The 15,763-nt window shown below is 34.6% G+C and overlaps 1 protein-coding gene across 1 annotated transcript; it reads right to left on the reverse strand.

Moving 5' to 3' along the window:
- Positions 1 to 1,265: 1,265 nt before the first annotated feature.
- On the reverse strand, positions 1,266 to 11,558 carry LOC131953980 (uncharacterized). Its single transcript, XM_059317437.1, has 7 exons — positions 11,496 to 11,558; positions 8,489 to 8,616; positions 5,608 to 5,658; positions 5,287 to 5,379; positions 4,986 to 5,048; positions 3,458 to 4,690; positions 1,266 to 3,374 (listed from the first exon to the last, which is right to left on the reverse strand). The coding sequence occupies exons 1-7, from the start codon at positions 11,524 to 11,526 to the stop codon at positions 1,431 to 1,433; spliced, it is 3,543 nt and encodes a 1,180-aa protein (XP_059173420.1). The 5' UTR covers positions 11,527 to 11,558; the 3' UTR covers positions 1,266 to 1,430.
- Between the last annotated feature and the right edge of the window lie 4,205 nt (positions 11,559 to 15,763).

The following is a 15,763-nucleotide window of genomic DNA, read 5'->3' on the forward strand; positions in this document are numbered from 1 at the left end:
TATGTTCGTGTTGTGTTTGTGTTTGTGTTGTGTTTGTGTTGTGTTTGTGTTGTGTTTGTGTTGTGTTTGTTTTGTATTTGTGTTGTGTTTGTGTTGTGTTTGTATTGTGTTTTTGTTGTGTTTGTGTTGTTTTTGTGTTGTGTTTGTGTTGTGTTTGTGTTTGTGTTTGTGTTGTGTTATGTTCGTGTTGTGTTTGTGTTTGTGTTTGTGTTTGTGTTGTGTTTGTGTTTTGTTTGTTTTTGTGTTTGTGTTATGTTTGTGTTGTGTTTGTTTTGTGTTCGTTATGTATTTGTGTTGTATTTGTGTTGTGTTTGTGTTGTGTTTGTGTTGTGTTTGTTTTGTGTTATTTTCGTGTTGTGTTGTGTTTGTGTTTGTGTTGTGTTTGTGTTGTGTTTGTGTTGTGTTTGTGTTGTGTTTGTGTTGTGTTTGTTTTGTATTTGTGTTGTGTTTGTGTTGTGTTTGTGTTGTGTTTATGTTGTGTTTGTGTTGTTTTTGTGTTGTGTTTGTGTTGTGTTATGTTCGTGTTGTGTTTGTGTTTGTGTTTGTGTTTGTGTTGTGTTGTGTTTGTGTTTTTTTTGTGTTGTGTTTGTGTTATGTTTGTGTTGTGTTTGTTTTGTGTTCGTGTTGTATTTGTGTTGTGTTTGTGTTGTGTTTGTGTTGTGTTTGTGTTGTGTTTGTGTTGTGTTTGTGTTATTTTCTGTTGTGTTTGTTTTGTATTGTGTGTTTGTTTTTGTCTTTTCTTAGGTTGGTACATTTAAAAAAGATTCACCGTGGCGGAGCACGGGTATACTGCTAGTTAGATATATAAAGTTCAATCACGTATGTTAGTGCGGATTTAAAAAGAATATAAGAAAATAATAAACTTCTTCGTCATAGTGTTAAACATCTAAATTAATAATTTCCAATATTCATATTCATGGTGTTTTAAAACAATTTTCATTTTTTTCAAACTTATAATAATAATTGTTGGCATGTCCATCAAACACAATTTTAAAAAATGTATCACCTTTCACAAAAATTATAATGTGTCTGAAAATTATTTACATTAAATCCTTTACTGTTTATTATTTCCCTTGGTTGGTTGTGGTTAGGGTGGGCAATGCCGTGAATGTGAAGATTGCTAAACACACAGGTGATGGTCCTCAACAGATAGGTTTTTCACAGAGGACAGAGCAGGGCCTGGCTGAAACGGCTTGTTAGATATATATCCATCAGCAAACAGTCAAATAATCTAAGTTAAAACACACACAAAATAGAGAAAAATAAGTATTTGTAATCGCTTTTATTAAATAATTATTAAGCAAAAATTCTTAACACTGGTAACTATTACTTTTTCACATGGTTTTAACATTTTGAAATCAATATAAAAAGATTGGTAATTTTCAGATTTTATAAAAACGACAAATATTTTTTGTATGTGTAAAATAAATTTACGAAGCCGAAACTGATGGAGCTTGTACGAGAACTTGTTGAAGGTAGTCAGTCCAAGCTTCCTCAGTCAGTTCTTTCTTGCCAGTGATAAGTGGGGTAACAATTTGAGCAATTTGGAGGGCAGGTGCAATGTAGTCAGTCCAAGCTTCCTCGGTCAGTTCTTTCTTGCCAGTGATAAGTGGGGTCACAATTTGAGCAATTTGGAGGGCTGGTGCAATGTAGTCAGTCCATACTTCTTGGGTAAGTTCTCTCTTGCCATTAATAATAAGTGGTGCAACGACTTCAGCAATTTGGAGGGCTGGTGCAATGTAGTCAGTCCAAGCTTCCTCGGTCAGTTCTTTCTTGCCAGTGATAAGTGGGGTAACAATTTGAGCAATTTGGAGGGCTGGTGCAATGTAGTCAGTCCATACTTCTTGGGTAAGTTCTCTCTTGCCATTAATGATAAGTGGTGCAACGACTTCAGCAATTTGGAGGGCTGGTGCAATGAAGTCAGTCCAAGCTTCCTCGGTCAGTTCTTTCTTGCCAGTGATAAGTGGGGTAACAATTTGAGCAATTTGAAGAGCTGGTCCAATGAAATCAGTCCATGCCTCTTGTGAGACCTCTTTCTTTCCAATTAAAGGTGCAACTGCGGTGACGATTTGAAGAGCTGGTCCAATGAAATCAGTCCATGACTCTTGTGAGACCTCTTTCTTTCCAATTAAAGGTGCAACAGCGGTGACGATTTGAAGAGCTGGTCCAATGAAATCAGTCCATGACTCTTGTGAGACCTCTTTCTTTCCAATTAAAGGTGCAACAGCGGTGACGATTTGAAGAGCTGGTCCAATGAAATCAGTCCATGACTCTTGTGAGACCTCTTTCTTTCCAATTAAAGGTGCAACTGCGGTAACGATTTGAAGAGCTGGTCCAATGAAATCAGTCCACGACTCTTGTAGGACCTCTTTCTTTCCAATTAAAGGCGCAACTGCGGTGACGATTTGAAGAGCTGGTCCAATGAAATCAGTCCATGACTCTTGTGAGACCTCTTTCTTTCCAATTAAAGGTGCAACTGCGGTAACGATTTGAAGAGCTGGTCCAATGAAATCAGTCCATGACTCTTGTGAGACCTCTTTCTTTCCAATTAAAGGTGCAACTGCGGTGACGATTTGAAGAGCTGGTCCAATGAAATCAGTCCATGACTCTTGTGAGACCTCTTTCTTTCCAATTAAAGGTGCAACAGCGGTGACGATTTGAAGAGCTGGTCCAATGAAATCAGTCCATGACTCTTGTGAGACCTCTTTCTTTCCAATTAAAGGTGCAACTGCGGTAACGATTTGAAGAGCTGGTCCAATGAAATCAGTCCACGACTCTTGTAGGACCTCTTTCTTTCCAATTAAAGGTGCAACTGCGGTGACGATTTGAAGAGCTGGTCCAATGAAATCAGTCCATGACTCTTGTGAGACCTCTTTCTTTCCAATTAAAGGTGCAACTGCGGTAACGATTTGAAGAGCTGGTCCAATGAAATCAGTCCACGACTCTTGTAGGACCTCTTTCTTTCCAATTAAAGGTGCAACTGCGGTTACGATTTGAAGAGCTGGTCCAATGAAATCAGTCCACGACTCTTGTAGGACCTCTTTCTTTCCAATTAAAGGTGCAACTGCGGTTACGATTTGAAGAGCTGGTCCAATGAAATCAGTCCATGACTCTTGTGAGACCTCTTTCTTTCCAATTAAAGGTGCAACTGCGGTAACGATTTGAAGAGCTGGTCCAATGAAATCAGTCCACGACTCTTGTGAGACCTCTTTCTTTCCAATTAAAGGTGCAACTGCGGTGACGATTTGAAGAGCTGGTCCAATGAAATCAGTCCATGACTCTTGTGAGACCTCTTTCTTTCCAATTAAAGGTGCAACTGCGGTAACGATTTGAAGAGCTGGTCCAATGAAATCAGTCCACGACTCTTGTAGGACCTTTTCTTTCCAATTAAAGGTGCAACTGCGGTTACGATTTGAAGAGCTGGTCCAATGAAATCAGTCCACGACTCTTGTAGGACCTCTTTCTTTCCAATTAAAGGTGCAACTGCGGTTACGATTTGAAGAGCTGGTCCAATGAAATCAGTCCATGACTCTTGTGAGACCTCTTTCTTTCCAATTAAAGGTGCAACTGCGGTAACGATTTGAAGAGCTGGTCCAATGAAATCAGTCCACGACTCTTGTGAGACCTCTTTCTTTCCAATTAAAGGTGCAACTGCGGTAACGATTTGAAGAGCTGGTCCAATGAAATCAGTCCACGACTCTTGTGAGACCTCTTTCTTTCCAATTAAAGGCGCAACTGCGGTGACGATTTGAAGAGCTGGTCCAATGAAATCAGTCCATGACTCTTGTGAGACCTCTTTCTTTCCAATTAAAGGTGCAACTGCGGTGACGATTTGAAGAGCTGGTCCAATGAAATCAGTCCATGACTCTTGTGAGACCTCTTTCTTTCCAATTAAAGGTGCAACTGCGGTGACGATTTGAAGAGCTGGTCCAATGAAATCAGTCCATGACTCTTGCGAGACCTCTTTCTTTCCAATTAAAGGTGCAACTGCGGTGACGATTTGAAGAGCTGGTCCTATGAAATCAGTCCACGACTCTTGTGAGACCTCTTTCTTTCCAATTAAAGGTGCAACTGCGGTGACGATTTGAAGAGCTGGTCCAATGAAATCAGTCCATGACTCTTGTGAGACCTCTTTCTTTCCAATTAAAGGTGCAACTGCGGTTACGATTTGAAGAGCTGGTCCAATGAAATCAGTCCATGACTCTTGTGAGACCTCTTTCTTTCCAATTAAAGGTGCAACTGCGGTTACGATTTGAAGAGCTGGTCCAATGAAATCAGTCCATGCTTCTTGCGTTAGTTCTTTCTTGCCGATAATTAATGGCTGAACGGGTGTTGTTACAAACTGGAAAGTAGGTACATTGTAGTCAGTCCAAGCTTCTTGTGTAAGTTCTTTCTTGCCGAGCAGTAATGGTGCAACGGTTGTTGCAATCTGGATAGCTGGTGCAATGAAGTCAGTCCAGCCTTCTTGAGTAAGATCTTTTTTTCCAAGTAGTGGAGCAAACGTGGTTGCAAATTGAAGGGCTGGAGCAATGTAGTCTGTCCACGCTTCTTGAGAAATTTCTTTCTTGCCAATTAAAGGTGCAACGGCTTGTACGATTTGGAGGGCTGGTCCAATGTAGTCGGTCCATGCTTCCTGTGACTTGATGGTAATGGTGATTGTACCGGAGATATCTTCCATGTTATCTCTTTTCTGCAAGGCAATTTTGTTTTAAATATTGAAAGTATACATTATTTAAATTAAACATGTTTTGTTTTCTTTATTATTTGACATCTTATAGGGTATATCTAGTGGATACAAGATAAATAGCAATACATCTTGGCTTTATAAGAGTTTAAAAAATATTTATTCTTGTTAATTCTCACTTCTCTGTGTCACAACTTTTTTTCCAAGTGTTAAATCAGTAGTAATTAGTAACAAAAAGGCTTATATTAAATGATTTTACTTCATTTTAAATGTTACCGGTGTCTAGACATGTTTATTTTACCTGTTCTTCTTGAGATTTGATAACGATGGTGATAGTACCAGAAATGTCCTGACCATCTCTCTTCTGTGGGAAGATTACATTTACTTACATGTTGTTAGCTTTCACATCTATATAAATGTTTATATATATATATATATATATATATGTATATATATATATATATATATATATATATATATATATATATATATATATATATATATATATATATAAAGAACACACACACATGTATATGTACATTTGTGTATATGTTCTTTTAAATGTACATTTAAATTAAATATCTTTTGAAGCATTATCTTACAGAGAACACAGCGGGAAGGATTGATGTGGTACTCCATCCGTCCAGAGCCTTAATGGTGATGGTGATGGTACCTGAGATGTCCTCCTCTCTTTTCTACAAGCGTGGTGTACAAGTTTGTTGGGGGAGGGGAAGGATAAAGATTCAGATATAAATTTGTATTGCCATTCCTTGTATTGGTAAACTTGGTGAATATATCTCAAAATTTTAAGTTGGAAATTTTACAATGTTTTAAAACTATTTATTCAATAAGTGTTTTGTCTTTTTTTTATTTCTTTTTTTATACATAAATTTTCATCCTATTGTTGCAAGGTGTAGTTTTACCTGCACTTCGTCAGCCCTAAAGTTGATTGAGATGGTTCCAGAAATGTCCTCCTATGGTGGGGGAAATTCGATATTTTTATTTCAATTGTTCAATTCAAATTATTTTAATTATTTGAGTGTGTTTGTGTATGTGAATGCCTTTATGTATTTGTGTTTGTGTGTGTGTGTGTGTGTGTGTGTAGGTGTGTGTAGGTTTGTGTTTGTGTGCTGTGCTTATCTCTGTTTCTTAACTAGCCATTACCATTTTATTTAGACAAACCCTTTCTACATAAGCAGGCACCTACTACACAGACAGACCCATACTGCATAGACAGGACCCTATTACATAGACAAGCCCCTATCTTATTAAAATACACATAAGTAATTTCATGTATGTAGAAACATTGCTTACCAGTGGATACTCTTAAACTATTACAATCACTACCTACAATGAATAGTGCAACGATACATTACTTGTAATTCAATTTTACTCTATTAGATTATCTGTAAACTTTAAACATATTGGCCTAGTTATTCAATTCTTACATATCAGCAGTAGCGTATACAGGGGTAGGGTGTGAAGGGGGAGAAATAGCCTTCCTTGGCCATTTTCAGCAAAGTGGCGCCTTTTTGGAAACTTTTAAAACTCAAAGTTATAAACAATATTTGCCAGTTATTTACTTTGGGTCGGCACAACTATATAAACCACAAGATTTCTTTTCATGCAGCAACTAAGCACCTAGTACTAGACTAGTGTTAAATCATGGTACCATTTATGAAGAGTCTACGTTCACAACACATTTTAACATCTGTGTTGGTTTGCCTTTCAAAAAAAATAAAGAAGTACGGTGATTGTAATCTTTAAAAACTCTAGGGGTACTACCACTTGATGAAAGGGGTATTGAGTTAACGTCCACTTTATAATGTTTATGCTTAAGAATAATTGAATAAGAAAGCAATATGCATAAATTTACATATAAAGTTAGAATCATGTAGTTGATTTCTTTTTTAAATTACGATACACATAAAATCACAACTGGTGTGGCACCTCTATTTAAATTTACTTATTGGCAAACTGCATAGTGCCAGGGATTTATTTACAAGCTTAACGTCTGACATCACGATGAAGTAGTAGTATCATGACATGTTGGGCGATAGTGACTACGATTACAAATTATATGAAATAGTAGAAAGTATATATTATTTATTATTTTATTGTACTAGATATAGATCTATATTAAATTTGACTAAGGCTACATTTTGTATTTAAAAAAAAACAATTCAACTTAAACCCATATTGATCGCTTAGTTTATTACCTCTCAGCTGTTGTATCGTTTGAAATGGTTTAGAATTGTTAGTAATTATCAAAAGTTATCGCCCCATTTAAATGGTTGTGTATATCAAACTAAATATATTAATACCAATACAACAGTGGTGCTTAGAATACATTAATTAAGAGGTTAATAAATGGAAAGAAAACTAGTAAAGAAGAAATATTCAGGGTGGGAAAGGAAGAAACTGAAAGACATTTCAGATCGCCGACAAACATCAATCAAATATGCCGAACTGGAGACATATTTTCTAACTTTACGCCTTCACCTTCGACAACAGCACAACCACAGGTCGAAGTGTCTGAAGATACTATAGTACAAAATATACAAGTGACAACAAAATCTCAGATGCAGTGTTTCTTCCAGACTTTTTTTCTCCGTGTGGGTTGTGGTGATGTAATGTGTATGAAAGGTGAATACGTGGAACGGGTCACTGCGTGTGTGTATGTATCATGTAGTGAGACGCGAGGCCGGGTGTGTTGACGTGTATGTTGTTGTACGGGGTGAATAAGGGTACAAAGGAAGCGACTGGTCGGGTGACAGTGTCTGTGTTGTGAGCGAGAGAAAGGTGGTGTGTAGGAATGAATGCGGGGTGACAGTTGAAGGTTGAGTGTGAAAGCAAGGAGGTGTATTTTGTGACTGGAGGACGGGAGATAGTGGAATAAAGAATACTGTAATAGCCTCAATCGTGTTTTGCTTTCTTTGAGATTCAGACGCCCTCACAGGGGTCTTTTGAAATTTTCGGAGGGGGTTGGGCGGTCACTAGTAAAAGTGTATGTTTACTAAATAAAATCCATCTCCCTAAGAGATCCCTGGAAGAAACTCTGCTCAGATTCAAATGAAGACGTCGAGACTCAAGACAATAAGGTATTGTCAATAGAGATTTTAGAAGTCACTCATTTAGAAGACGATATTGACAGAACAGTGCCAGTCAAACTTGATGCTATATTTGATACAAATCTGGGATATCATGATAAAGGTTGTCCAGCTTAGTCCGAATTGAACCGCTATTCGCTTTTGATGTTGATTTAAAAGAAGCAATGTATCATTTTGCTAGAATAGGACCTCGACGAGAAAGGATGATGTAGTTTTATTAACACATTCTAGAGTGCAGCATAAGACAAAATTGTTATTAAATACGTTTATTCAGGACATGGTAATATTTAAAAAAAATTAATTCAGAATAAAGACCGTTTTGTAAAACTGAATAAGCCATTAAAAAAAATATCTGCATTTACGCATTCCTATTTTTTGTACAGACATAAAGCTATTTTAAAGTAAAATGTACATGGGTTCCAAAAACGTAACTACGCACTATATACATACATACATATATATATATATATATATATATATATATATATATATATATATATATATTTTTTTTTAGCACTTTGTAAAAGGTTTGGTGCCTTTTTTTGCTCTTTTCGCTCCCCCTACAGCGAAAACCTAATTACACATATGCGTATCAGTAAATAATTAAATAAATTATTATCGCATATTATCCTTATGTAATCTCTCAGCAAACTCTGAACTATGGTCTTTAGCAAGTTTGTAATAATTTTATTACCGGAATTTGGGCTTCCTCAGAACGGATCTGGATGGTGATGGTGCCGGAAATGTCCTCTTGGACGGGCATGCCAGTGATGGCACCCACAAGGAGCAACGTCAGGAGAGCAGGGGAAAACATTGTGACTGCTGTCGACAGTTCAAGAGGATAGAGGTGAAATTACATTTGACAAAAGTTGACATCCTAGGTAGTCACCTTTACACAATACTGTAACATAGTTATCTAATCAAAAACGTATACTTTATATTGTCTAAATAAAAAAGGATTCTAAAAATATTAAGTCTAAATGTGTCTCTTAACATCCGTCTAATTGTATCAACTAACATCAATCTAATTGTGTCTCCTAACATCTGTCTAATTGTGTCATCTTACGTAAGTCTAATTGTGTCATCTAACATCTGTCTAATTGTGTCTCATAACATATGTCGAAATGAGTCATCTAACATCTAATTGTGTCATTTAACATGTATCTAATAGTGTCATCTAACATCTGTCTAATTGTGTCATCTAACATCTGTCTAATTGTGTCATCTAATATCTGTCTAATTGTGTCGTCTAACATCTGTCTAATTGTGTCATCTAATATCTGTCTAATTGTGTCATCTAACATCTGTCAAATTGTGTCATCTAACATCTGTTTAATTGTGTCATCTTACAACTGTCTAAATGTGTCATCTAACATCTGTCTAAATGTGTCATCTAACATCTGTCTAAATGTGTCATCTAACATCTGTCTAATTGTGTCATCTAACATCTGTCTAATTGTGTCATCTAACATCTGTTTAATTGTGTCATTTAACATCTGTCTAATTTTGTCATCTTACGTAAGTCAAATTGTGTCATCTAACATCTGTCTAATTGTGTCTCCTAACATATGTCGAATTGTGTCATCTAACATCTAATTGTGTCATTTAACATCTGTCTAATTGTGTCATCTAACATCTGTCTAATTGTGTCATCTAACATCTGTCTAATTGTGTCATCTAACATCTGTCTAATTGTGTCATCTAACATCTGTCTAATTGTGTCATCTAACATCTGTTTAATTGTGTCATCTTACATCTGTCTAAATGTGTCATCTAACATCTGTCTAATTGTGTCATCTAACATCTGTTTAATTGTGTCATCTTACATCTGTTTAATTGTGTCATCTAACATCTGTCTAATTGTGTCTCCTAACATATGTCGAATTGTGTCATCTAACATCTAATTGTGTCATTTAACATCTGTCTAATTGTGTCATCTAACATCTGTCTAATTGTGTCATCTAACATCTGTCTAATTGTGTCATCTAACATCTGTCTAATTGTGTCATCTAACATCTGTCTAATTGTGTCATCTAACATCTGTTTAATTGTGTCATCTTACAACTGTCTAAATGTGTCATCTAACATCTGTCTAATTGTGTCATCTTACATCTGTTTAATTGTGTCATCTTACATCTGTTTAATTGTGTCATCTTACATCTGTTTAATTGTGTCATCTAACATCTGTCTAAATGTGTCATCTAACATCTGTTTAATTGTGTCATCTAACATCTGTCTAATTGTGTCATCTAACATCTGTCTAATTGTGTCATCTTACATCTGTTTAATTGTGTCATCTTACATCTGTTTAATTGTGTCATCTAACATCTGTCTAAATGTGTCATCTAACATCTGTCTAATTGTGTCATCTTACATCTGTTTAATTGTGTCATCTTACATCTGTCTAAATGTGTCATCTAACATAAGTCTAATTGTGTCATTTTGCTAGAATAGGACCTCGACGAAAAAGGATGTTGTAGTTTTATTAACACACTCTAGAGTGCAGCATAAGACGAAATTGATAAATACATTTATACCGGACATTGTAATATTTAAAAAAATTTAATTCAGAATAAAGACCGTTTAGTAAAACTGAATAAGCCATTAAAAAATATCTGCATTGACGCATTCCTATTTTTTGTACAGACATAATGCTATTTTAAAGTAAAATGTACAGGGTTCCATAAAATAACTACGCACTATATATATATATATATATATATATATATATATATATATATATATATATATATATATATATATAAATATATATATATATATATAGATATATATATATATATATATATATATATATATATATATATATATATATATATATATATATAAATATATATATATATATATATATATATATATATATATATATATATATATATATATATATATATATATATATATATATATATATATATATATATATATATATATATATATATATATGTATATATATAAGTCTAATTGTGTCATCTAACATCTGTCAAAATGTGTCATCTAACCTCTGTCTAAATAACAAAGTATTCTAAAAATATTAAGTCTAAAAGTGTCTCTTAACATCCGTCTAATTGTATCAACTAACATCAGTCTAATTGTGTCGTCTAACATCTGTCTAATTGTGTCATCTTACATCCGTCTAATTGTGTCTCCTAACATATGTCTAATTGTGTCATCTAACATCAGTCTAATTGTGTCGTCTAACATCTGTTTAGTTGTGTCATCTAACATGTCTAATTGTGTCTCCTAACATACGTCTAATTGTGTCATCTAACATCTAATTGTGTCATCTAACATCTGTCTAATTGTGTCATCTAACATCTATCTAATTGTGTCATCTAACATCTGTCTTATTGTGTCATCTTACATCTGTCTGATTGTGTCATCTTACATCTGTTTAATTGTGTCATCTAACATCTGTCTAAATGTGTCATCTAACATCTGTCTAAATGTGTCATCTAACATCTGTCTAATTGTGTCATCTAACATATGTCTAATTGTGTCATCTTACATCTGTCTGATTGTGTCATCTAACCTCTCACTATGTCCTCTGACTTCATAACATTAATTACGTTAAATCGTTCTACAAATAATTCATCTGTTTTTAAAGCTATTATACATTTTTTATATATTAATTTGAAGATTACACTTAAAAGCTTTTTAAGGATCTTAGCGTAAGAAGATCTTACCACCGAGAACTACTTCTACAATGTTCAACATTCAAGTTGATGTAGCTGATATTAATACTAAAATTTTTAAAAGGTTTTTTTTTTTAAGTCACGAATGTATTAGATAAGTTATTAGGCATGGGAAAATAAAATAAAGTTAGCTGCTGTGCTGGGTCAGTTGGGGTTAAAAAAGACATTATTTGACTTACATTCTACTTATGTCCCACACATATGACGCATGTTAAAAAAAACTAAAATGTATTAATAGCTATTTAAAAAAAACAAAGCATGTTTCATTGTATTTGGGAAAGATTAGGCTATTGAATTGGTGTGTTTATTAAAAATTTAATTTAAAAATTTTTTTCAGACTTTGGCTTTACAAGACTTGTCATATTTGCGGAAAAAAAAAAAAACACGCGATGAAATAAGGGCATACATTCTTAAATATTATTTAACTGCAAAATACATTTAGAAACTTGTAGCATTACTATATTTCTATCTAATATGGGATTAAGATTCATTTTATTAACTACTTCGTTGTATCGAAAGTTACAAGTGTCCCATAATCTATGAAACACTTGCAAGAAATTTGTACTTGAATGTTTATGTTAATTAATTATTTTTGGTGAAACAATGTTTTTATTTGTTAATTGTTGACTTTTGGTGTAAAGTAGAAGATATATATATATTTAATTATGGCCTTGACCGATATATTTGTAATATTTTATTGTATGAAGTACAAAATACAAAAATTATTTTTTTTTTGTTTGGGAAAGAATATTAATAAAAATGGTCGCCATTTAGCTGAAAAGATTCAATCATTAGGTTATGTAACCAACATATTAAAATAATGCTCACCTCTCTTCATATAAGGTAGCTCAAGCTAAATATAGGGACAAATGGAACTTAGCAATTTATTGTTGTCATTCCCCAATAATATTTCCCTCCATTGGTTACCCCTAGACAGTTTTACTTTTCTTTACTTTTACGAGAATTTTTAAGGAGAATACTGGTGCAAGATTGGGAGCTGTTTAAATAGTGAAGCGCATACATGAATGAGAGGCGAGGAACTCTATACAGACCATAAAGACGGATGCGAGTTTTAGAAATCAAACTAGACTACCCGTTATCTAGTTAGATAACTGTGGGTTTCGGGGGGGGGGGGGGGGGGGGGTCATCCATAAATGACATCACGTCTGTCACTCAGAGGCGTACGACCCTTTTTGGCGCCCCCCCCCTCAAACTTTCGATGTGCACCCCCCCCCCCTTAAGATTTCTATTTGCACCCCCACCGCCCTCAAACTTTCGATTTGCACCCCCTCAACCTTTCAATTTATTTTTCCAACCCACTTTCGCGCCCCCTAAGGTCGGCGCCCGGGGACGTATGTCCCCCCCCGCCCCCCCCCCCCCTCCCTACGCTACTGCAGTGTCACTTATCGTCACAAAAAAACAGACCCCACATTCAAAAATATGTTTTTTATCTTTTAAAAACACCGAAAACACCGATTGCGGACTATCCCTTCATATACTGACGTCACAGGTGACTTACTCAACCCTACTTCACCTGCCCAGATTAACTCTACTTCACTTGCCCTGTATCCCGATCAGTTCAGATAGGCAACTTTATCATTCACATCTAAAAAAAAAAAAAAAATTGAAAAAAAAAATTATCATTGACGTATTGGTCTAGAACCTGTGCCACCCGCATGCAAGCCGATTGAATTTTTATACTATACTTTAATACTTTGAGTCTCCTTATGCAACTTGATTTACGCGCCTAGACCTAGATCTAAGTCTAGTAGTAGTAACTTTCAAATTAAATTTTATCTTTATTTAGCCAAACAAAGATTAATATAAAATAATGAAGGTCTGAAATAATCTAGATCTAGATAGAATTATCTAGATCTAGATTCTACGACTCGTTTTCTTAAGTCTAGTATTTGCGTAACTCTTGCTAGATCTAGATTCTAGATCTAGATCTAGATATTCTAGATCTAGAATCTAGATCTAATCATTAGACCTATTCTTGCTAGATAAATCTAGATCTAGATAGATACATCACAATGATTTATATCAAGTATTTTAGGACTAAAAATGTATTATGATTATAAAATGGATTGTATCTTTATCTAATTTATCTTTGGTATGTATCTAATTAATCTTTTGTTTGACCTAGATTCTAGATCTAGATCTATAAATAACTTGCTTGGCCACATGATCTGTTTAGATCTATAACTATAAATAACTTTCTTGGTCAGATTGTAGAGCTAGAGAAATTTATTGTAAAACTAAATGAAAAAGACAGTTGAAAATTTATATAAGTGTTGGAACGTAATAAAAACAGCAAACAAACGTATTGTTAAAGTTATGGCCGACAGAAAATTAGATTTAGAACGCGTTAAACTTTTGAATGGGCCTATGATGGAAGCCGCCATTTTATTGTACTAAAAAGTAAACCAAAAAATGTGACGTCACTGTTTCGTCGAGTCTAGTGGTTGTTCTAATCTTTTAAAATAAATGTGGTTAATCTACCTATGAATAAATCAATAAATTAATTAACGTCTTAAAATAAATTTGTGGTTAACAGTCTGTCTTAAAACAAAACATTTTCTCTACCTACATACTATTTTACAGCTGTCCACATGGAGTAGAACTATTCACAATACTCAATCAGACAAAAAATAAATATTCAAACATTTAAATATAGATGTCTGCATAGACGTCTGCGAATTTCAACACACGGATCATACAATAAATGACGAGGTTAGTGAAAGGTGCATGATGAAAATCCGTCTTTTTAAAACTTCACTTAGCATTGTCAGGGGTAAACACTCAGATGGTATAGACCAGGGGTCTCCAAACTTTTCAGTCCGAGGACCGCATTAACTATCGAATTTTAGTTCGGGGGCCAGTTTCTTCCAGGCATGTCTTTGATTTTTCTGGGCAAAGTTCCTCAGCCATCACCAAAAAACAAAAAGATATCCGCGGGCCGGATGAGAGGACCTCGCGGGCCGCATGCGGCCCGCGGGACGTAGTTTGGAGACCCCTGGTATAGACATATGACATGATTCAGCAGCTTTTCAAAGACAATCTAGCAAGGCAAACTGTCCAATTTACTCTAATGCTTATTATATTTATGTAACAAATCATGATATTTAGGAACGGCCGTGACGTGTTTGTTAGTTGTTTTGAGCGTAGCTATATATATACTTTTCTTAAAACATTTTGTCTACAAATACACGTTTGTGCGTTAACATTTAAATTTAGATACGGCTAGTGTGTAATGATATGATAAATAAATATTCGAAGTATTTTTTTATTCTACCTTTTATCTTCACGCTTTCAACAGAATGCATGAAACTCTAAATATGACGGAGATGTTTTTATTTGTATTATATTATATCTTAATTGGATTTGTTTTTACCTGACACATAAATTGAATTATTTGGTACGGGCTGTGACCATTTATGTATGTTAGTCTAGAATACTGGTAATATCTACTGATGATATCTACTGGTAATATCTACTGGTAATGTATATTGGTAATATCTATTGGTAATATCTACTGGTAATATCTACGGGTAATATCTACTGGTTATATCTACGGGTAAAATCTACTGGTAATATCTACTGGTAATATCTACTGGTAATATCTACTGGTAATATCTACTGGTCATATCTACTGGTAATATCTACTGGTAATATCTACGGGTAATATCTACTGGTTATATCTACGGGTAAAATCTACTGGTAATATCTACTGGTAATATCTACTGGTAATATCTACTGGTAATATCTACTGGTCATATCTACTGGTAATATCTACTGGTAATATCTACTGGTAATATCTACTGGTAATATCTACTGGTAATATATATTGGTAATATTAACTGGTAATATCTACTGGTAATATCTACTGGTATATATATTGGTAATATTAACTGGTAATATCTACTGGTAATATCTACTGGTAATATCTACTGGTAATATGTAATGGTATAATATACTGGTAATATCTAATGGTACCATCTACTGGTGACATCTGTTAAAATTCAGTGACTGTGTTCCATTAGCTTCTCGTGTTTTCCAGTACTAGAGTACTGTTGTTGTGACTTGTTTAGTATTGTAGTGATTTAAAAAAAAATTGCAGGAGAAAAGCCAGGAGTCTCAGTCGTAGTAGATAAGGGTTATAATGTGCGTGATAGGGTACGAGAGTTCGTGTAGGCCTCAACCTTGAACCTTGATACTTTTCACTGGTGTTGTTTTTTCCATAGAAGTCTATGGTTGTG

Source organism: Physella acuta, unplaced genomic scaffold, assembly GCF_028476545.2.
Source record: "Physella acuta isolate Inbredline_101_S28 unplaced genomic scaffold, ASM2847654v3 ptg000968l, whole genome shotgun sequence".
Taxonomy (NCBI): Eukaryota; Metazoa; Mollusca; class Gastropoda; family Physidae; genus Physella; species Physella acuta.